This window comes from Neoarius graeffei, chromosome 26 (genome assembly GCF_027579695.1).
Source record: "Neoarius graeffei isolate fNeoGra1 chromosome 26, fNeoGra1.pri, whole genome shotgun sequence".
Classification (NCBI taxonomy): domain Eukaryota; kingdom Metazoa; phylum Chordata; class Actinopteri; order Siluriformes; family Ariidae; genus Neoarius; species Neoarius graeffei.
In genome coordinates, this window is record NC_083594.1 from 35,584,197 (window position 1) to 35,607,236 (window position 23,040).

At 42.2% G+C, this 23,040-nt stretch overlaps 1 protein-coding gene across 1 annotated transcript in view; it reads left to right on the forward strand.

The window, feature by feature from the left end:
- alpl (alkaline phosphatase, biomineralization associated) overlaps positions 1–22,486 on the forward strand; it is a 177,633-nt gene extending 155,147 nt beyond the window's left edge. Inside the window, exons 6-12 of the mRNA XM_060909801.1 lie at positions 12,179–12,354; positions 12,587–12,727; positions 13,053–13,122; positions 13,214–13,348; positions 18,890–19,081; positions 19,551–19,670; positions 19,996–22,486. Of these exons, the coding sequence (XP_060765784.1) occupies positions 12,179–12,354; positions 12,587–12,727; positions 13,053–13,122; positions 13,214–13,348; positions 18,890–19,081; positions 19,551–19,670; positions 19,996–20,264 (1,103 nt within the window). The 3' untranslated portion in view covers positions 20,265–22,486. The remainder of the gene's footprint in view (positions 1–12,178; positions 12,355–12,586; positions 12,728–13,052; positions 13,123–13,213; positions 13,349–18,889; positions 19,082–19,550; positions 19,671–19,995) is intronic.
- The last annotated feature ends 554 nt before the right edge of the window (positions 22,487–23,040 follow it).

Here is a 23,040-nt window from a genome sequence, read left to right on the forward strand (position 1 = left end):
TGGCTGGAGTGTTTGACCATCGATTACTCTCACTTGGTTAAACGCATGCCGCAGAGTTTCATCTCACGACTGCTCTAACGGGAAATCCGCGAGGGATTCCCCGAGAGAGGGAGGAGGAGCATGCTGCTCCTCACTCTGATGCGGTGATGACGTAGACGGCTCTGTGACAGCTGCTCCCACCAATGCCACACTGGGACCTCCCCCGACTAAATTATGGTAGGCCCCACTCTTCACTAAATGTGCCATTAATTCCCTAAATCCCGGCCAATCAGTCCCCAAAATTATCGAGTGGATAAGGCGAGGATTAACCACCACCTTTTACTCTGAATTTCTCCCCTTGAAATAGAATGTTGACCGACACTAAAGGGTAGTTGTGAACATCCCCCTGCACACACAACACCTTCACCAATTGTGCTCTCCCCAATGCCTCGTCTTGCACCAGGCTTTGGTGGATTGAGGTCTGATTACAGCCAGAGTCCACCAAAGCCTGATACATATCCCCTTGGATACTCACCGATATGCAATACGCTCCGGCCCAATCGAGGGCGGTTCCTGGCACGTCAGGGATCCAGACCACCGCACCCATCTCCATGGCCGAGCACTGATGCTGGAGGTGCCCTGGCTCCCTGCAGCACCAGCATACCGGCCCAGGTTCTCCCTCTGCATCGGTGTTCTGGAGCTCACTCACCTGAGGGGGGGGGGGAACACAGACACGGAAGTAGGAAACAGTAGGGCACCGCGGGTGCGGCAGGCCGGCTGGGGTGGAGCCGACCTCCACCTCTGTGGTGGGGGAATGGGACGAGGAACAGAAGGGGAGAGAAGAGAGGGGAGAAGAGGAGACATGCTGTCCTGCTGTTGGAACAGCCACCATATGGTCCTCCGCCAGCTCGATGGCCTGATCCAGCGACGCCGGGCAATGGCACTGGACCCACTCCACTGTTCCTTCCGGAAGTCGGGCGATGAATTGTTCCAGCACCATCATGTCAATGATTCCCTCAGCGCCGCGGTTGTCGGCCCTCAGCCACCGCCGGCAGGCTTCCCGGTGTTGTTGGCCAAACGCGAATGGCCGTTCGACCTCTTCCAGGTGCAGCGCACGGAAGCGCTGCCATTGCTGCTCCGGGGTGCGCCCCACACGTTGGAGGATGGCCCTGCGGAGGTCGGCGTAGACCAGCTGGCTGTCGGCAGGGAGCTGTAGCATGGCCAGCTGTGCCTTGCCCATTAGCAGGGGGAGGAGGCGCACCGCGCGCTGTTCCACCAGCCAACCCCATGCCTCTGCTGCCTGCTCAAAAAGAGTGAGGAAGGCTTCAGGGTCGTCATGCGGAACCATCTTCATTAGGGTGAGGTGGGGAGGGTCCGCAGCGGTGGTGATGGTGGACCCTGCCGATGCGAGCAGGTGCCAGAACGCCTGGCGATCTTCCTGCTGCGCCAGCACCAGGGCTTCAAACCATTGTTTCTGCTCCTTCCGGAGGGCGACCAGCGCCTGGTGCTGGCTCTGTTTGGCCGTGGCGAGGGCATGGACTAGGTCCTTGAAGGGGGAGGATTCCATGAGGCTGTTCTCTTCTGTACTCCATCCCGGGTTTCGGCACCACTGTAGAAATAGTTAAGGTGGGTGGAGCACAGAAGCACGGCAGGCCAGAACTGAGTTCTCACAAAACTCTTTTATTTTAGCTTTTCAGCTTCTCATTTCGCTTGCCCAAACACACACACACACACACACACACACACACACACACACACGTGTCCAGGTTGGGGAGAGCTCCCTTCCTCTGCTACAGTGCCTTGAAAAAGTATTCATACCCCTTGAACTTTTTCACATTTTTCCACCTTACAACCACGAACTTAAGTTTTTTATTGAGATTTTATATGCTAGACCAACACAGAGTAGCATATAATTGTGAAGTGAAATGAAAATGATAAATGGTCTTAAAAATTTTAAACAAATAAAAATCTGAAAAATGTGGTGTGCATTAGTATTCAGCCCCCTGTACTCTGATACCTCTAAATACAATCCAGTGCAATCAATTGCCTTCAGAAGTCATCTAATTAGTTAATAGAGTCCTACTGTGTGTAATTTACTCTCAGCATAAATATACTTGTTCTGTGAAGGCCTCAGTGGTTTGTTAGAGAACACTGAAGAACAAACAGCATCATTGAAGACCAAAGAACTCACCAGACAAGTCAGGGATAAAGTTCTTGAGAAGTTTAAAGCAGGGTTAGGTTATAAAAAAATATCCCAAGCTCTGAACATCTCAAGAAGCACTGTTCAATCCATCATTCAAAAATGTAAAAAAGTATGGCACAACTGCAAACCTCCCAAGACATGGCCGTCCACCTAAACTGACAGAGCGAGCAAGGAGAGCACTGGTCAGAGAAGCAGCCAAGAGGCCCATGATCACTCTGGAGGAGCTGCAGAAATCCACAGCTCAGGTGGGAGAATCTGTGCACAGGACAACTATAAGTCTTACACTCCACAAATCTGGCCTTTTTGGAAGAGTGGCAAGAAGAAAGCCATTGTTGAAAGACAGGCATAAGAAGTCCCGTTTGCAGTTTCCCAGAAGCCATGTAGGGGACACAGCAAACATGTGGAAGTAGGTGCTTTGGTCAGATGAGACCAAAGTTGAACTTTTTGGCCTAAATGCAAAGCGCTATGTGTGGCAGAAAACTAACACTGCTCATCACCCTGCACACACCATCCCCACTGTGAAACATGGTGGTGGCAGCATCATGCTATGGGGATGCTTTTCTTCAGCAGGGACAGGGAAGCTGGTCAGAGTTGATGGGAAGATGGATGGAGCTAAATACAGGGCAATCCTGGAAGAAAACCTGTTGGAGGCTGCAAAAGACTTGAGACTGGGAAGGAGATTCACCTTCCAGCAAGACAATGACCCTAAACATACAGCCAGAGCTACAATGGAATGGTTTAGATCAAAGAATATTCATGTGTTAGAATGGCCCAGTCAAAGTCCAGACCTAAATCCCATTGAGCATCTGTGGCAAGACTTGAAAATTGCTGTTCACAGATGCTCTCCATCCAATCCGGCTGAGCTTAAGCTATTTTGCAAAGAAGAATGGGCAAAAATTTCAGTGTCTAGATGTGCAAAGCTGGTAGAGACATACCACAAAAGATTTGCAGCTGTAATTGCAGCAAAAGGTGGCTCTACAAAGTATTGACGCAGGGGGGCTGAATACTAATGCACATCACATTTTTCAGATTTTTATTTGTTTAAAATTTGAAGACCATTTATCATTTTCGTTTCACTTCACAATTATGTGCTACTCTGTGTTGGTCTATCACATAAAATCTCAATAAAAAACTTTTAAGTTCGTGGTTGTAAGGTGGAAAAATGTGAAAAAGTTCAAGGGGTATGAATACTTCAAGGCACTGTATCTCTCTCCACTTATAGGGTGCGGTCACTGGGGAAGACACACAAATACAGGTTAATTCCCATCAGGTGCAGTGATTCTGCCACTTACCTTCCCTGACTCCGCCCTCCATTCACAGACTGACGCTTGACCACACCCCCGCTGGCACAGTCATCTTTTATAGAAATCCCTCCATTTGCTGAAATCCAACCCCTGTGAAGAGACTTTGGGAAGCCAGAGTGTAAACAATGAGTGCGTGCTTGTGACCAATGAAAACTGACTACACATACACCACGTTCCAAATTATTATGTAAATTATATTTTTCTCTGATTTTCCTAAATGGTCGATGCAAATGATAGTCAGTATAATTTTCAAGTCATCAACCGTTAAACTATAAATCAAATTTTATTGAACAAACCTCCCAATGATAACAGTATTTTTTCAAAAATAAAAAAACTCAAAATGCACTGTTCCAAATTATTATGCATAACAGAGTTTCAAAACATTTTATAGGCTGTAAAGAACTGAAAATGGTCATTTGCTGAATTTGCAGTGTTAGGAGGTCATATTTACTGAAATCAAAAGCTATTTCAATCAAAAATATCTTAACAGGCCAAGTTATATGTTAACATAGGACCCCTTCTTTGATATCACCTTCACAATTCTTGCATCCATTGAACTTATGAGTTTTCAGAGAGTTTCTGCTTGAATTTCTTTGCAGGATGTCAGAATAGCCTCCCAGAGCTGCTGTTTTGATGTGACCTGCCTCCCACTCTCATATATCTTTTGCTTGAGGATACACCAAAGGTTCTCAATAGGGTTGAGGTCAGGGGAGGATGGGGGCCACGCCATGAGTTGCTCTCCTTTTATGCCCATAGCAGCGAATGACACAGAGGTATTCTTTGCAGCATGAGATGGTGCATTGTCATGCATGAAGATGATTTTGCTGCAGAAGGCACAGTTCTTCTTTTTGTACCATGGGAGAAAGTGGTCAATCAGAAACTCTATATACTTTGCCGAGGTCATTTTCACACCTTTAGGGACCCTAAAGGGGCCTACCAGCTCTCTCCCCATGATTCCGGCCCAAAACATGACTCCGCCACCTCCTTGCTGATGGATGCTCCTTGTTGGGACATGGTGGCCATCCACTATGCCATCCATCTGGACCATCCAGGGTTGCACGGCACTCATCAGTAAACAAGACTGTTTGAAAATTAGTCTTCATGTATTTCTGGGCCCACTGCAACCGTTTCTACTTGTGAGCATTGGTTAGGGGTGGCTGAATAGTAGGTTTATGCACAACTACAAGCCTCTGGAGGATCCTACACCTTGAGGTTCATGGGACTCCAGAGGCACCAGCAGCTTCAGATACCTGTTTGCTCCTTTGTAATGGCATTTTAGCAGCTGCTGTCTTAATCTGATGAATTTGTCTGGCAGAAACCTTCCTCATTATGCCTTTATCTGCACAAACCTGAATCAGCCACAAATCTCTTCACAGTACGATGATCACGCTTAAGTTTTCGTGAAATAGCTAATGTTTTCATACATTGTCCAAGGGGTTGCACTATTTGACACTTTTCGGCAGCAGAGAGATCCTTTTTTCCCCCATATTGCTTGAAACCTGTGGCCTGCTTAATAATGTGGAACGTCCTTCTTAAGTAGTTTTCCTTTAATTGGGCTCACCTGGCAAACTAATTATCACAGGTGTCTGAGATTGATTTCAGTGATCCAAAGAGCCCTGAGACACAATACCATCCATGAGTTTAATTGAAAAACAAAAAATTAAATCTTTATGACATTTAAATCCAATCTGCATAATAATTTGGAACGCAGTGTAATGACCACATGAGTGCCAAGCTTTTGACCAATCACAGTGCATCTTAATCGGCCTTGTGTGGTGGTGTAATCAACTCTGAGTGAACCAAACAGTGGCTCAGTCTAAACTGGTGATTTTTTTTTTTTTTGACCAAGCTTCTTCAAGCACTGAAGATGATTTAAGGGCTGAAACAGGCATGGGGGAGACACACTCAGAGCCACCACAGTCCCCGAGCACATTGGGCAGTGTCAGTAATACAGGGGTCAGTAAAAAAAAAAGCCCTGCTAAACTGAAAGCGCCGTCAGTCAGCAAGTGACCTAAGAGAGCTCCATTTCTGGGCTGTAGCCCCTGGGTATTTTCACCCTCAAAAAACGTAAGAGATTAATAGAAAACAACTGACTTGGATGTCATCTGGGATTTTGAATGTTGTAATATACAACCCCGATTCTAAAAAAGTTGGGATAAAGTACAAATTGTAAATAAAAACGGAATGCAATAATTTACAAATCTCAAAAACTGATATTGTATTCACAATAGAACATAGACAACATATCAAATGTCGAAAGTGAGGCATTTTGAAATTTCATGCCAAATATTGGCTCATTTGAAATTTCATGACAGCAACACATCTCAAAAAAGTTGGGACAGGGGCAATAAGAGGCTGGAAAAGTTAAAGGTACAAAAAAGGAACAGCTGGAGGACCAAATTGCAACTCATTAGGTCAATTGGCAATAGGTTATTAACATGACTGGGTATAAAAAGAGCATCTTGGAGTGGCAGCGGCTCTCAGAAGTAAAGATGGGAAGAGGATCACCAATCCCCCTAATTCTGCGCCGACAAATAGTGGAGCAATATCACAAAGGAGTTCGACAGTGTAAAATTGGAAAGAGTTTGAACATATCATCATCTACAGTGCATAATATCATCAAAAGATTCAGAGAATCTGGAAGAATCTCTGTGCGTAAGGGTCAAGGCCGGAAAACCATACTGGGTGCCCGTGATCTTCGGGCCCTTAGACAGCACTGCATCACATACAGGCATGCTTCTGTATTGGAAATCACAAAATGGGCTCAGGAATATTTCCAGAGAGCATTATCTGTGAACACAATTCACCGTGCCATCCGCTGTTGCCAGCTAAAACTCTATAGTTCAAAGAAGAAGCCGTATCTAAACATGATCCAGAAGCGCAGACGTCTTCTCTGGGCCAAGGCTCATTTAAAATGGACTGTGGCAAAGTGGAAAACTGTTCTGTGGTCAGACGAATCAAAATTTGAATTTCTTTATGGAAATCAGGGACGCCGTGTCATTCGGACTAAAGAGGAGAAGGACGACCCAAGTTGTTATCAGCGCTCAGTTCAGAAGCCTGCATCTCTGATGGTATGGGGTTGCATTAGTGCGTGTGGCATGGGCAGCTTACACATCTGGAAAGACACTATCAATGCTGAAAGGTATATCCAGGTTCTAGAGCAACATATGCTCCCATCCAGACGACGTCTCTTTCAGGGAAGACCTTGCATTTTCCAACATGACAATGCCAAACCACATACTGCATCAATTACAGCATCATGGCTGCGTAGAAGAAGGGTCCGGATACTGAACTGGCCAGCCTGCAGTCCAGATCTTTCACCCATAGAAAACATTTGGCGCATCATAAAATGGAAGATATGACAAAAAAGACCTAAGACAGTTGAGCAACTAGAATCCTACATTAGACAAGAATGGGTTAACATTCCTATCCCTAAACTTGAGCAACTTGTCTCCTCAGTCCCCAGACGTTTACAGACTGTTGTAAAGAGAAAAGGGGATGCCTCACAGTGGTAAACATGGGCTTGTCCCAACTTTTTTGAGATGTGTTGTCATGAATTTAAAATCACCTAATTTTTCTCTTTAAATGATAAATTTTCTCAGTTTAAACATTTGATATGTCATCTATGTTCTATTCTGAATAAAATATGGAATTTTGAAACTTCCACATAATTGCATTCCGTTTTTATTTACAATTTGTACTTTGTCCCAACTTTTTTTGGAATCAGGGTTGTAATAATGTAGCTTAGAATGTGTGTCTTTGTGATCCTAAAGGAGGGAGATGTGAGTGAGAAATTATATTTTTATTAAACTGACGATTAAGTTTACTAGTGACATTAAGTCAGTGGACATGTGCCTCAGAACCTGTTAATCAGCAGCTGGAGGTCTTCTTGGGTGTGAGAGATCAGGGTTGTGTCATCTGCAAACAGCATCTCTCTAATGAGAACTGTGCGGACCTTGGTCTTAGCCTTCAGGCGAAACAGACTGAAGAGCTTCCCATCACTTTTGGTGTGCAGGAAGACCCCTTCTTCTGAATCTCTGAATGTGCAGTTCAACAGCAGGGAGAAGAAGATGCCGAACAAGGTTAGTGCAAGAACGCATCCTTGCTTCACGCCGCTTTTGATAGTGAAGGGTTCCGATGTCGCTCCATCAAACCTGACTGTGCCTGTCATGTCATCTTGGAAGGAGGCACTGATGCTGAGCAACTATGGGGGGAAGCCGATCTTCTTCAGCAGCTGGAACAGACCACTTCTGCTTACAAGGTCGAACACCTTGGTCAGATCGATGAAGGCAATGTAAAGCGGCATCTGTTGTTCTTGGCATTTCTCCTGGAGCTGATGTACAGAGATGATCATGTCAACTGTGGATCTCTTTGTCCTGAACCCGCACTGGATCTCTGGATAGACGCGGTTGGCGAGTACTTGCAGGTGGATAAGAACCACTCATGAAAAAAGACCTTGCCCACAATGCTCAGCAGGGAGATACCCCAGTAATGATTACAGTCGCTGTGCCTTCTGCTTGGAGTGGTGAAGTTTCTTTGGTTTCAGCTTCACTCTTGAGGCAATCAGGGAATGGTCAGTGTCACAGTCAGCACTGTGGTAGGTTCTAGTGTTGCAGATGCTGTTCAAGGAATCACGCCTGGTAAGCACCAAGTCCAGCTGATGCCAATGTTTTGATCTGGGGTGTCTCCAGGATACTTTGTGGCATGCCTTGTTCTGGAAGAAGGTGTTCATCATGCACAGCTTGTGGTAGCAGCAGAGTTCTAGGAGTCTCTAACCATTGTCATTCATTCTCCCTACACCGTGATGCCCAAGAACATATGGCCAAGCTTCTCAATCGGCACCCACTCTTGCATTAAAGTCACTCACTCAGTAGGTAGACAAGCTCTGATGATGGAATCATGCCAGTTACAACATCCAGAGACTCGTAGAACTGGTCCTTGACCTCCACTAAGGACTGCAGTGTTGGGGCATAGACACACATGAAGTTTACTGGGCCTTCCACTGTTGAGAGGTGCAATTTGAGGATTCTCTCTGCACTACTGTTGAAGGCTCAGTCATGTGGAGCAGTGTGTTCGCCACTGCAAAACTGACTCCATACTCCCTTGGTTCCTCTACACTTTTGCCTTGCCAAAAAATGGTGTAGTGTTCTTCCTTTAGGGATCTGCTGTCTGGGAGTCGTGTTTCCTGCAGGGCTGCAATGTTGATATTCATTCTGTGCAGCTCACAATCTATCACTGCAGATAGAGGATAATGCACTTGGTAATAGATAAATAGCCATAAGAATAAATATTGCACAAGATGTGGGTAGATTGACACATTATTGATTGTGGTGTCTGTGTGTGACTTCAGAGCAGAGTTCAGTGTGGTGATAGATTTGGGATAGAAACTGTTTTTGAATTTTGTGGTGCGTGCTTTGATTGGTCTGTAATGCTTGCCTGAGGGCAGACATTCGAACAGCTGATGGGCGGAGTAGGATGAGTCCTTTAGGATGCAGTGTGTTTTCTGCAGGAAGCGGGATGTGTATATGTCCTCAAGAGCAGGCAGCTGCTAGTTGATGATTTTTTTCTGCAGTCTTTATGACTCTTTGCCGTGCTGCCTTATCTGCTGCAGAGCTGTTACCATTCCATATCAAAATGCTGTTTGTGAGGACACTCTCAATGGTACAGCAGTAGAAGGACATCAGCAGCTGTTGGGACAGGTTGATTTTCCTGCGAGTTCTCAGGAAATATAGTCTTTGCTGTGTTTTTTTTTAACGAGGCAATGTGTGTTGTATGTCCACGTCAGGTCCTCTGATGTGTGAACCCAGGAACCTGAAACTAGAAACTCTCTCCACTGCTTCTCCATTTATGTTTAATGCTAGATGAACATCCTGATGTCTTCTGAAATTAACTATCAGCTCCTTGGCCTTTTTGGTATTCAGAGCCAAGTTGTTCTCAGCACACCAGTCTGTCAGCCTCTGAATCTCCTCTCTGTAGGCAGACTCATCTCCTCCAGTGATCAGACCCACTGGCGTTGTGTCGTCTGCGAACATTAAGATGGTGTTTGTGCTATGCGATGGTATGTGGTCATGTTTGTACAGAGAGTACAAGAAAGGGCTCAGAACACAGCCCTGTGGAGCTCCTGTGCTGCGTGAGAGAGTGGAGGGCCCATCCTGACTGATTGTGGCCCGTTACTTAAAAAGTCCAGTATCCACAAGCAGATGTTGTGATTGAAGCCTAGGTCGGACATCTTGTGGAACAGTCCGCTGGGAATTATTGTGTTAAATGCAGAGCTGTAATCCACAAACAACAATCATACGTATGCTCCTTGTTGTTCCAGATGGTACAGTACAGTGTAGAATGGAGATGGTGTCATCTGTTAATCTGTTGGTTCTGTATGTGAACTGATGAGGGTCCAGAGTAGGTGGGAGAGCATCCTTGATGTAGTTGAGTACCAGTCTCTCCATGCACTTCATAAGTATAGGTGTCAGATCTACTAGCCTGTAATCATTGAGGCAGGTTATTATGGACTGCTTGGGAACTGGCACTATAGTGGATGTCTTCAGACAGGTGGGGACAGTGCACTGTGATAGAGAAAGGTTGAAGATATTTGTAAATCTCATCTCATTATCTCTAGCCGCTTTATCCTGTTCTACAGGGTCGCAGGCAAGCTGGAGCCCATCCCAGCCGACTATGGGCAAAAGGCGGGGTACACCCTGGACAAGTCGCCAGGTCATCACAGGGCTGACACAGAGACACAGACAACCATTCACACTCCCATTCACACCTACGGTCAATTTAGAGTCACCAGTTAACCTAACCTGCATGTCTTTGGACTGTGGGGGAAACCGGAGCACCCGGAGGAAACCCACGCGGAGAACATGCAAACTCCACACAGAAAGGCCCTCGCCGGCCACGGGGCTCGAACCTGGACCTTCTTGCTGTGAGGCGACAGCACTAACCACTACACCACCGTGCCACCCCATATTTGTAAATACCTCAATTAATTCCATAGCACAGTCTCTGAGAACCTGTCCTGGGACACCATTTGGGCCAGCTGCTTTCCATGTGTTTGTTGTGGAGTGTGCGTGTGACATCTGCAGACTGTATGATGAGGCAACTTGTGTCTGTGGCTTGACCAGTGGTTGTGATGGTACTTGTGCTGTCCCTCTAATGACGACCGAAGAAGTGGTTGAGTTGCTCTGCCAGTGAAGCACTGCTGCTACTGGTGGTCATGTCGGTGGTGTTATTTTGAGCTGATGTGGCGTATACCTTGCCATGCCTGACGGGGGTCTGAGTTTTCAAAGTGGCCTTCAATCCTCCTCCTGTAGGCTGCTTTGGCATCTCTGATACCTCTTCTCACTTCTGACCTGGCAACACTGTACTGCTGTGTGTCCCTGGCCTTGAAAGCCCCGTTGCGGGCCTTTAGCAGCGGTCGGATGTCTTTTGTGATCCATGACTTGTCATTGGGGAAGACATGGATTTGTTTTGTGGTAGTCACAGTATCCATGCAGCTTTTCATGTAAAAAATGACAGTGGAAGTGTAGGTGTTAACTCACATCATGTTAATTTATTTCCAGTTCAAATTTATAATTACATATATGTTCAATATAATTAAAGAAAATGAAATGAAATAAAGAAAATCAAACACGATTTATATTGTGCAGAGATGGAACAAATTATTTTAAACACTACAACTTGCCCTGCACAACAGAAATATTTGTTTTGATATTAAAATGAACTCAGATCTCAACAGGTGGTGTGCTAAATAGGCTTGGAGGCCCTGATTTACTGAAGGGTTGTGAGTGTAAAAGCATGTAAAATTTTGTTAAAACATGCATAAATTTAAAACCTTGTTTAAAAAAAAAAAGTTGGGATGCTGTGTAAAGTCTAAAAGAAGAATGTGATGATTTGCAAATCATGCAAACCCTATATTTCATTGAAATATTACAAAGACAACATATCAAATGTTGAAACTGAGGAATTTTTTTTTTTTTTAAATATATGCCTATTTTGAACTTAATGTCAGCAACATAATTTAAAAAAAGGTTGGCTGGGGCAACAAAAGAGTGGAAAAATTGTTTAATGCTTAAAAAACACTTGGTAGAACATCTAACGGAACTAATGGAATCTGTTACAATACAATATGGTATGATTTGAGTTAGTAGCCTCCAATCGGTATGTAACCAGCATCATTCAAATCTGTGCTAGCCCTACCATTAATTTGTTAATGATCATGACATAGAGAAGAAGGATTTTATAAGTATCAGAATTATGTGCAAATCATCTTGCTAGCTTTTCATATTATTTACACATCATCCAACCATTTTCTAGACCACTTATATGTCAAGGTCATGGGGGAAGCTGGATATTTACACATCAATTTAAAAATATTTATTTTTTACACACCAGTTATTTGTCCATTTTTGATCATTTCAGTGATTGCCTTTTAAATCAATGCATTGATCCAAAACACCCTTAGTTAGATACACAAATAAAATATATTCATAAAATATATGGCTTCAAAACAGTCAAGCAAATATTGTTTAAAGTACAGACTAGGATAGATTTAAATTTCATGTGAGGATTTCAGCTAAAATGTGTGCTTGAATCATGAGTATTAACAAAAGATTTATGTCAGTTTTTAGTAAATGACAAACCAAAAATATATCCTGTGGTCATACTTCTGCACCTTGTTATTTGTGCTCATCAGGAAAATCTGTAGGCATAGTAACAACAACACGAGTGAACCATGCCACCCCGAGTGCAGCATATGCCCACTGTGTGGACCGTGAGTGGTATTCGGATGGAGATATGCCTGCTGAGGCAGTGCAGGAGGGCTGTAAGGACCTTGCCAGACAACTCATTGAGAACATTCCCAATATTAATGTGAGCCCACGCACTCTCTTTATTTCACTTGATAAATGGCTTATGTGGCTAATCATTTACAGTACATACTGTATTATTTATATACTGTTTATTCTGTAATTTTTATTTAACTGTAGGAGTATATTTGGAATGCCAATAAAGTATATTTGGTATAGTAGATAGGCTCAAGATAAGTTACTTTCTAGTTTTTGCCCTTTAATTTTTGATTCTTGCCTTGGGTGTGGGTGGACAGGTAATCATGGGTGGTGGACGAAAGTACATGTTTCCTGAAAACATGTCGGATGTGGAATACCCTGGTGAAAAGAAGCACAGTGGGACACGCAAAGATGGCCGTAATCTGATCCAGGAATGGATTAACAGAACAAAGGACAAGGTGAGAGCAAAATGGGTGTTGGAATCCTGAATGTACTTTAAATCTTTTTTATTTTTCTGATATTTTTCAGGCAAAAATGTTTCTGATTTTCATTTTCTTCTACCTTTGCTGATGCTTGGCAAAATATTTTTACTCTTTGTACTGGTCATGGTTCACTGACTGTTTGGTATGTGATCTGATGAGCTTTGGTTCTGCAGAACTGTCTTATTATGAAATGAACAGCCATCTTTCAGAGGAACTACAGTGATTTAGCGACATATCCCTCAAAAGCTGAAGGTTTATTCTACATGTAACATAAAAGGAAATAACTTTTTTTGTTTCACAGAGGGGTTACTATGTGTGGAACAAAAGGGAGCTCCTTTCAATAAATCCCTCTTCTGCTGACTATCTCCTGGGTGAGTTTTTCACTTGTATGCTTTATCCAGAGTCTTTAACAATGTTGAGTTGTTAAAAATGTTCCCTCTTTTTCTCATATCACTGGTGTAGGGCTGTTTGAGCCAAGAGACATGCCTTATGACCTGGAGAGGAACAGCAGCACTGATCCTTCCCTCACTGAGATGGTGGATGTGGCTATAAAGATCCTCAAAAAAAGCCCCAAGGGCTTCTATTTGCTAGTAGAAGGTGAGAGAATCATCACTCTTTAAGTAACTACATTGGTTTCACAATGTTTATTGAGGTGATGCACTGTAAGCATACAGTATTAGAAGTTGTCAAATGGCAGACCATGGACCCAGCAAAGTATTTCAGTGGATCAAAATGAATACTTGAAAAAATACTTTAGCAGAGCTGATGAAAGAATAAATATGTGTTTATTCTCTCTGCACCAAATTCCCATCTGTTCAAGTGTCAGTAATATTGAAGAATCATGACAAAAAACAAAACATACCCACTTGAATTGTACTATTTATAGCCCTGAACAGATCATTTATGACTAAGCATTATATGACAACTGCTGTCACCATTTAGTCAGTCTCTTATCTATTGATTGTCTATTACCTTTATAATGTAGTATCTAAAACCTACTTATTTTAAATAAATACAGTCTGAGCACGTTCAGCTATTACAACATTTTTGTGTGGCCATTTTACCCTCTGAGTTTATCAACCGGGGCATTTTGAATTTGAGGAGAGTAAAGAGTAACAATGTAACAATCGATGTAATAACGGACTGAGCAAATTCTGTGATAGAGTTAGTAGTACTGGGCTTCATAGCTGTTGATGACTAGCATGAGGAAGAGCTATTCTTGTTATACATTTGTGTAAAAAATGTAGGCATCACACCTGTTCGACCAAATTTTTTATTGCAGCTGTAGCAAACCCGCTGCTGCAGTGGGTGAACACAGACATAGATCCTGGAGCAGTGGAAAACCTAGTGCTATTTTATTTAGAGCTTGAGGGAGAGTGGGGGAAAGGGAATGAGAGAGGAAATTCAGGAGCAGCAATGAAGGGATGGGAGCTGGAATCTGGTGCTCACTCATGCTGGGGTGAAGTGGGAGGCAGGTGGGCGGTGTGTCATGAGTGGGTTGGGTCTCTGGTGCATGCCAAAAGCTGGCTGAAGTTGTGGCGCTGGATCAGGAGAGCTCTCGATGGTCAGGGGATATTGTCCTCATTGTCTATGCCATTTGCAAGGTAACCTGAGATGAGAGACATACAGGAGAAATCAGCTTCCTTGCACAATCGGAGCATATCTGACCCATGTGAGTAGTGGCTTAAGCCGCCCCAGTTGTGTATGGTTAGCTGGCTTTGCCCAATGGCCATGCTGCCTCATGGTCCAAAACACTGATTCTGAAGCACAGCTATTCCTTCAGCAATCTGGAGTGGTAGAGCAAGAAGCAACACGTTGTTTAGGCAGGGATTTCTTTGAGCCGCTGTCACACAGCTTTCTCCATTCCTCAGAATGATATCCAAAATCCTAAACATGCAAATTACTTTTTTCTGTCTATTTATACTTACAATCAGGGGCGTTGCTAGTAGGGATCGACCGATATGTTTTTTTCAGGGCCGATACCGATTATTATGGAATTGGGATGCCGATAACCGATATGTGCAACCGATAAATGTAAACATTATAATTCACATGAAATTAAACATAGCACACACTGACACAGACCTTCATATCCATGAAATGTATGTTTAATTGTAAAATTGAACATGAAATTTTGTGCAGGGAGATGCCAGCAGTATTTGTACAATAAAGTCAAACATTAGTTAGAATAAAATGAGAAATAAAATAATAATAAAATAAATATTCACCAATAAAAAAATAAATCACTCCCTACTATATTACAGCTCACCATTTTCAGTGGAAAATAAATGAAAATACAGTCTGGTTTCTTTTACACTAAGAACTAAGTAAGACTTACCAACTTCAAGTAGTTTTTAAATAACAAATCAAGTGTAGGGAGCTGCCTGCAGCATTTTTTAAAAAGTAAAATCAAACATAAAGTAGGCTATCACTCCCTATTATGTAACAACAGTATTACATATGCCGCTTTTCCACTACAAACGCGGCTGAGTCGGGCTGAGCCGTGCCGTGCTGAGTCGGGCTGAGCGGGGCTGTTGGAGTTGCATTTCGACTACAACCGCGCTGAACCGTGCTGGATGGAAGTGGGTGGACACATTGGGTGGAGTTAGCGAAAGTGGGTGGACGTCAGGTGATGTCGTTAAGCAGCACAAACAGTGACATCAGTGATCTTTTAAGCGGTAGTCTCACGACCCGAATAGTAAACAATAAACATGGAGGACATGGAGTCGTTAGTGTTGCTGGTCTTGGTGCTGTGGCTTGTTGTCACCGACAATGCGGACAGATACTGGCAAGAGCGTATAGATGAGGCGAGGCGCATAAGGCTTCAGAAATTCTCGTAATTCGTAATTCTCCTTCCGGGTTTGCGGTGTTTACAGATCCCAGCGCGCTCGCGGGGCGTGTGTGGGCATGTGAGGATACTCCTCCTCACCAATCAGTGCACAGGGGAGTGTCTGCTCACGCCCCCAACCTCACTCGGCACGGCTTGGCTCGCTTCAGCCCCACTCCAAAACGGTGCGAGTTTTAGGGGCTAAGCAGGGCTGAAACGAGCTGAGTCGTGCTGGTTTTTGGTAGTCGAAACGCGAGCCGTGTCGGGCTGAAGTGAGCTGAAGCGAGCTGAAGTGAGCTGAAAAAGGGTAGTGGAAAAGGGCCAATAGCCTACTAGCACCATATCACACCTGGCTTGTTTAAATGTTCAAATAGCGCTTTATAAAGTTACCTAACATATACAAGTGCAATGCGCTTTCTGAGCACGAGTCACATCATGAAATTTACTCATCACCATAACAAATACCCAGTAGGCTTGTGCTAGCCTACAGAACACAAACACTACATTTTATTTCGTCTTCCCTTGACCACCTCTCTGTATGGCTGTCATTCTACTGTTCGAGTAGAACTACTGACACATTCACAACATTTCCAGACGGGGATTTAAAAATGACTGCAGCCTACGTTATGCTGTTTCAGCGAGACTAGTTGGTTGTAGGCTAATTCAAGTGCTTCCTTCCGTAAGCTAAATTTGCCTGGCTACACAGATGCAAATGGACAATTTTAACAAGTAGTAGATGAAGAATGTAAACATATAATGATGTTGTGCTTTTGCAACTTGTGTGTTTGTGACTTATTGCGGCAAAAGCAGCGTGTCCTTACCTTGAAGTGGGATCTGCTTCTGTCCGAGTGCCCATACGGCCGCCTTGAAACAGTTCACAGAGTTTAGCTACGCGTGTTGATTGGCTGTATCCCTTGTGCCGCTTCTGCCCGAGTGCCCGTACGGCCGCTTTGAAACGGTTCACAGCGTTCAGCTACGCGTGTTGATTGGCTATATCTCTTGTGCCAAACAAATCAGATGTTGTGGTGGGCGGGACCGTGTTCTTGAACTCAGAGAGGCGAGTGCAGGAAAGGACGTGCAGTGACAGTCGCGTTAGGAACGAAATGGCTGCAAAAAGGCATGTTATCGGCATATCGGTGGAAATTATGGCCGATACCGATAACCCTAAAAATGCAGAATATCGGCCCGATATATTGGCCAGGCCGATTATCGGTCGACCCCTAGTTGCTAGACATAAAGACTGTGGCACAGCCTCCCACCCACCCATATCAAAGGTTTATGGTAGTTATTGATTTTCACCCTGGCAAGACTGCATAGCTTTTGTAGCTTATATAAATGCTAGTATGTACTGACTTTCGAGTGCGATGGGATTCTGTAGATTAGAACTAACTAGCTACTTTTTCCAATGCATTGAACTTACTGAAGGTTGATAGCCATAAATCAAGTGCATACATCTACAATTAGCATCACTTTTGCCAGCTGACAGAGCATAGCTAAATGATGATAATATTAGTGTACAGCTAGATCATCTTGCCTCCCTCCACCTTATCCTCATCTCTCCTTAATGCTTCCCTGTTCCTGCCTCTGTTTTGGACGAATAATTTCCTGATGCCCATCTGCAGAGGTAATTCAGTAATGTTTAGTGGTATAGGACATACAGCTTCACTTAAAAATATATACTTTTGCTGCATGAACTTGCGTGGTGTCACTGTACCTTCCTTCTCCAATTTTGCATGCTTGGCTGTATGCACGTTCCCTACATTCACACAGATGTGCACGGATGCACAGAACATGTGCTTTATATTTAGGGACAGAAAGTTGCCTACGTTGATGCACCGTGAAGTAGAAAAACATCCACTCTATTCCTGATATTATCGATCTAAATTAACCATAGGCTATTTTCAGGGTATACTATCTTTACTTTTAAGCTCATGGTCATTATAAGGGCCATCCATCTACATGCTATATTGATATAATCTATGTTTTTTTTTTCAGGACAGTGTAGGTTATGATAATATTTGCATATATACATCAGGCTTTTCTATCAAGGAAAAACATTATGCATTTATGAATTTTCCATGTTCTTGAATGTATGCCACTATAGGAAACATGGCAACCAAAATATCTTTGCATACTTGTATGGATTGTCTGGAATCTGGCAACATAAATATCATGATAGTGGGATAGCCTACTGTATGTCTTAGCAATAATTTGTAAAAAAAAATATATCATGTACCGACATAACTACGTAATGTACCGTAAGCTACATTAGAATATCAGTCCGAAGTTGGAGACAAATTGTTGCTGTAATTTGCTGTTGCTGTAATTTCAAAACCGGATTACTTGAGATGATAAAAGGCACATATTAATACATTATACCATTCGAAAAGGTAAGGACTGCTGTTTATTTTTATGTATGATTTGTCGTGTAAACTCAGGAGTTAGTGAGGTATTGCGCTGACAAGAACGGATGTGGAGATGGACGCAGAGCTGCATGCAGAATATGATTAAATTTGATGTGAATTCATTGATGTTAATTTTATCGCAAACTGTTTATCACAGCAACTAGTGGGTAGCACCGTTGAGAAGCTCAGGTTGTGAGATTTCACATGATATATGTATGTTAATTGTGTGATGAGTATTCCACCAGCAATTTAATAGAGACGAATGGGTGTGATTTGGATGCATCGGTTGTATACGGTTATTCCGCAGTGCCAAAGACATTACTGTTTCTGAAATATGATCAGGAAATTTTACTGGGGCACAGCAGATATATACTGGGGCATGTACCCCAGTAAAATGGGTCTGGTGAAGCCGATGCTTACAATTAAGATGCAATTAAAGTATATTGTGAATTTTTAAATAAGTTGTATCTCTTTGAAACTAGCAGGATATGGACCAAACAGATTTGGACTGCTATGAAATAAGCTTTAGTTTGAAAGTGTTGAATATACTTAATTGAAAAATGGAAACAAGCAAAATGTGGGACTTTGTCTGCTTCTGGCCCTTAATTTATGCCACTAGGATTTCAGTTAAAATTTTGACACAACCCTCTTACATGCAGAGATAAATTCACATTAGTGAGTGAGGTTTGCAGTAACAGGCCTATTGCTAGGACACAGGAAGTGTGACAGTGGAAGAAGCCTTACAGTTTGCTTTTGACATGAGTTTTTACTCATTTGATACTTAAATAGTACATTCAGTATATTTGACAATTCCTATGCTATAGACTGGCTCTCTTCAAAGTAGTGGGTCACATACAAGGCTGCCATATCTAAGTGCTCTAACTTCTGTTCTCTGGCTCCTTGCAGGTGGCCGCATTGATCATGGACACCATGAGGGCAAAGCAAAACAGGCCCTGCATGAGGCTGTAGAAATGGACCGTGCCATTGGTCGAGCCGATCTCCTCACCAGCATCCATGACACCCTGACTGTTGTTACTGCTGATCACTCGCATGTCTTTAACTTTGGAGGCTATACAGTGCGTGGAAACACCATCTTTGGTTAGTATTTAACTAGAATAACATGCTCAGGGGGGCGGCACGGTGGTGTAGTGGTTAGCGCTGTCGCCTCACAGCAAGAAGGTCCGGGTTCGAGCCCCGTGGTCGGCGAGGGCCTTTCTGTGCAGAGTTTGCATGTTCTCCCCGTGTCCGCGTGGGTTTCCTCCGGGTGCTCCAGTTTCCCCCACAGTCCAAAGACATGCAGGTTAGGTTAACTGGTGACTCTAAATTGACCGTAGGTGTGAATGTGAGTGTGAATGGTTGTCTGTGTCTATGTGTTGGCCCTGTGATGACCTGGCGACTTGTCCAGGGTGTACCCCGCCTTTCGCCCGTAGTCAGCTGGGATAGGCTCCAGCTTGCCTGCGACCCTGTAGAAGGATAAAGCGGCTAGAGATAATGAGATGAGATGAGAACATGCTCAGGGTCGTTTAAAGTGTTAGTCAGACTTCTAACACTCAGTGCGTGTTTGCAGGACTGGCACCTATGGTGAGTGATGTTGACCAGAAGCCCTTCACATCCATTTTGTATGGGAATGGCCCTGGATTCAAGTTCATCAATGGTTCCAGGGTCAATGTATCCACTGTGGATTATCGTAAGTCATTAAACTGATCTGCTAAATGCTTAAAAATTTTAAAGAGATACTTAATTGTTTTTATTCAGTAGAAGTGGTGTATGTCTGTTTGTTTATGATATTTAATGTTTCTTGTGAGAACTCTTTAAATTGTCTGTCTTTTGGAAGGCATATAGGAAATGACAAACTGTTCAATGATGCTTGACTTGAACTTTCTTTCTCTGTCTTCGTACCCTACTTTAGTGTGATAGTTTAGTTTAATTTAGTTTACTTTAGTGTGCCTAACCAAACCTTAAAATAGGATGTAATGCACAGATATCTCTCTTTCCTTCTCTCATCCTCTCAGAGGAAAACAACTATCAAGCCCAGGCAGCTGTTCCATTAAGCATGGAAACTCATGGAGGTGAAGATGTTGCCATTTTCTCCAAAGGGCCCATGGCACACTTGCTTCATGGAGTGCAAGAGCAGAACTACATTCCCCATGTCATGGCATATGCAGCCTGCATTGGCCAGAACAAAGAACACTGCATCTTGGACAACAGCTCTGCTCCATCGGTCACAATGTTTCCTCTCACTCTCGGTCTATTAATTGTAGTCTTTTGGTTAATGTGCTGAACCCTCTGCTTTTGCCAACTTACTTACAGACTTACTTATAGACTTTATTATCTGAGCACCAACTGATGGATTATATATATATATTTTTTTCAAAAAAGTATCCATTTTGAAAGTGTCTTTGTACTATATTTTACACTTTGGGATCACTGTTTATACATTTTGAAGAGAATAAAAACAAATCGCAAAGTGATATAAAGATGAATGACTGACCGAAGGCCCAAAAGGGAAATTAAGACCAATAACATGATCATGGAAGGATGTTCTTTTCTTTCCTCCTGTAGTACATAACTTAGAAATATTGGCATAATACACTGTTAAACCAAAGGCACAATTAAGCTGTTTTAAATTTAGTTTTTAAATGTTACTCACAATTTCTTACAACCTACTGGATAATATCTTAATTCCAATGTTCTAGCTGGTCTTTTCAAGCTGTAAGGCTGTAAGTACTTTTCAATTCTATATAGTTTGAATGTTAATGATAATCAGCCCTGTCAATAACTGCTGGTGATTTTGCCACTTATAAATGTACCATCACCAGCTACTTGCAGTGGGGTTTTTTTTAATTACTTTTCCCTGTATTTTTATGTGACATGCTTTTGTTTTTATTCACTGAGAAAAGTGATCTTTTTAAATGGCAAGAATCATGTTTGTGCTATGACAACAGCCACTGTTTACTAGTATCTGTGTCAGTACTGTGCATACGTTATCTAACCAAGTGAAATTTACACTTCATAAATGTGAAGTCTGTTGATGACCTCACATAGTTTGATTGATTATTTGTCATTAATGAAGTACAAAGTTAATAGACAAATAAAAAGTGCAATTTGTGTTAGCTTTTGTTTAGATTAATAGAATTACAATTGAATAGAAGTTTCAGTAACATTTTTGCATTGTGTTTAATAGTATTATAAATACATGTCTCAATTATATTAAGAATAATTTACATTGACTCAGTTTTAACAAGTTCCTCATTTAAAATATTTTGTCTCTTTAGTTCTGATAGTTAAAGTTTACTAAATATTTCAGTTTCACAAGATCTCTTTATTTTTTCCTTTGTTGTTCTTCCAGTTTGAAGTAGCTCTTCTTAGTTGCCATTTTCCTATTGAAGCCAGGGGCCCTGCAGCATTCTGAAGATAGTCAAGCCCTTCACAATAATGATTGAATATTCAAGAATTTGCTACATACCGGTATACAAGTTGACCCATGATTGAGCTATAAAACTTGAAAATAGGCCAAATTGGTTTGAAATCGTCAGAGAGGCTTTACTTTAATTTTATTAATTTTATATTTTTCATATATTACCCAGCTAAATCATGAGCTCAAGAAGAACATTTTATGTACTCTGAGATGCAAAATATTGCATTTTGGATCACTCAGAATGCACTATTTTACATCCATATTTAAAATTTTTCCAGGGGCATACCCCTAGAACCCCTGCCTTTTTTCGCATCACAGTGGCTGTGTTACGCTTTGGGTCTGCCTACTACCCTTTTCCAAAAGCCCTCTACCCCCCCCCCCCCATCCCAAAAATTATTGACAGGGGTGGATAATGCTTAGATATTTGTTATTAGTAGTATAATTTTTTTTTTAATCAGGACTATGCACACAGGTATCAGGTGGCATGTTTGTAGAAAGTAATCTTAGATTTGAACTGTCATTCTCCTTATGACCTTAGTCGCTTCTCATTGTCACACTATGTTTTATGGTCTTCAAATTTGCAAAAAGTTAAGAACTGAGGTTCTCTTTTAAGACTTCTCACAGCTGAAGCACTGACATTGTTACATGTCAGATATTTATTTCCTTCCATTGCAATTTCTACTTTCAAATTGAAACAATTTTTTTGTTATGGCAACAGGAAGATTACATCTGAAATCTGACTTGGTCAACCATTGCTCAATAATAATGTTCGTATTGATATAAAACCATAATGATTGTCATTGTGCATTCAAACTTTTTTCCTCAAGGCATGCCTGTGTTTGTAGGTTTGGCTAGTCAGTGTCTAAAATTAACTCAGCTATGCTGGTGAAAGAAATGGTCAGACACATAGAATGAAGTGTGTGCAGGTGTGCCTTGAAGAAGAGAAGTTTGGGAATCAAACCTGTGTTCTCACAACATGTCAAAATCTTTGGAAAAACTACCAATGAAATATTACTTTATTGTATTGGTTCTACTGTGCATTTATTTCCATGCCATATATGTTATTACAAACAAATAAACATTTGCTGCCCAAATAAAACATTGAAGCATATTTTAGGTGGCCTAAGACCTTTGCACAATACTATACTAGTGCATCTCAAAAAATTTGAATATTGTGACAAAGTTAATTATTTAATTAAAAAGGTAAACTTTCATATATTCTATATTCATTATACATAAAGTGAAATATTTCAAGCTTTTTTTGTTTTAATTTTGATTATGGCTTATAGCTCATGAAAAATCAGAATCTCAAATTTTTAGAATATTTCCTAAGATTAAAAAAACAAAAACAAACAAACAAAAAACCAACAACAACAGGTTTATCCAGAAATGTCCAACTTCTGAAAAGTATGTTAATTTATACACTCAATACTTGGTTGGGGCTTCTTTGTCATGAATTACTGCATCAGTGTGGTGTGGCATGGAGGCGATCAGCCTGTGGCCCAGCTAAGGTGTTATTAAAGCCCAGGTTGCTTTGATCGTGGCCTTCAGCTCATCTGTATTTTTGGGTCAGGTGTTTCTCATCTTCCTCTTGACAATACCCCATAGATTCTGCATGGAGTTCAGGACAAGCAAGTTG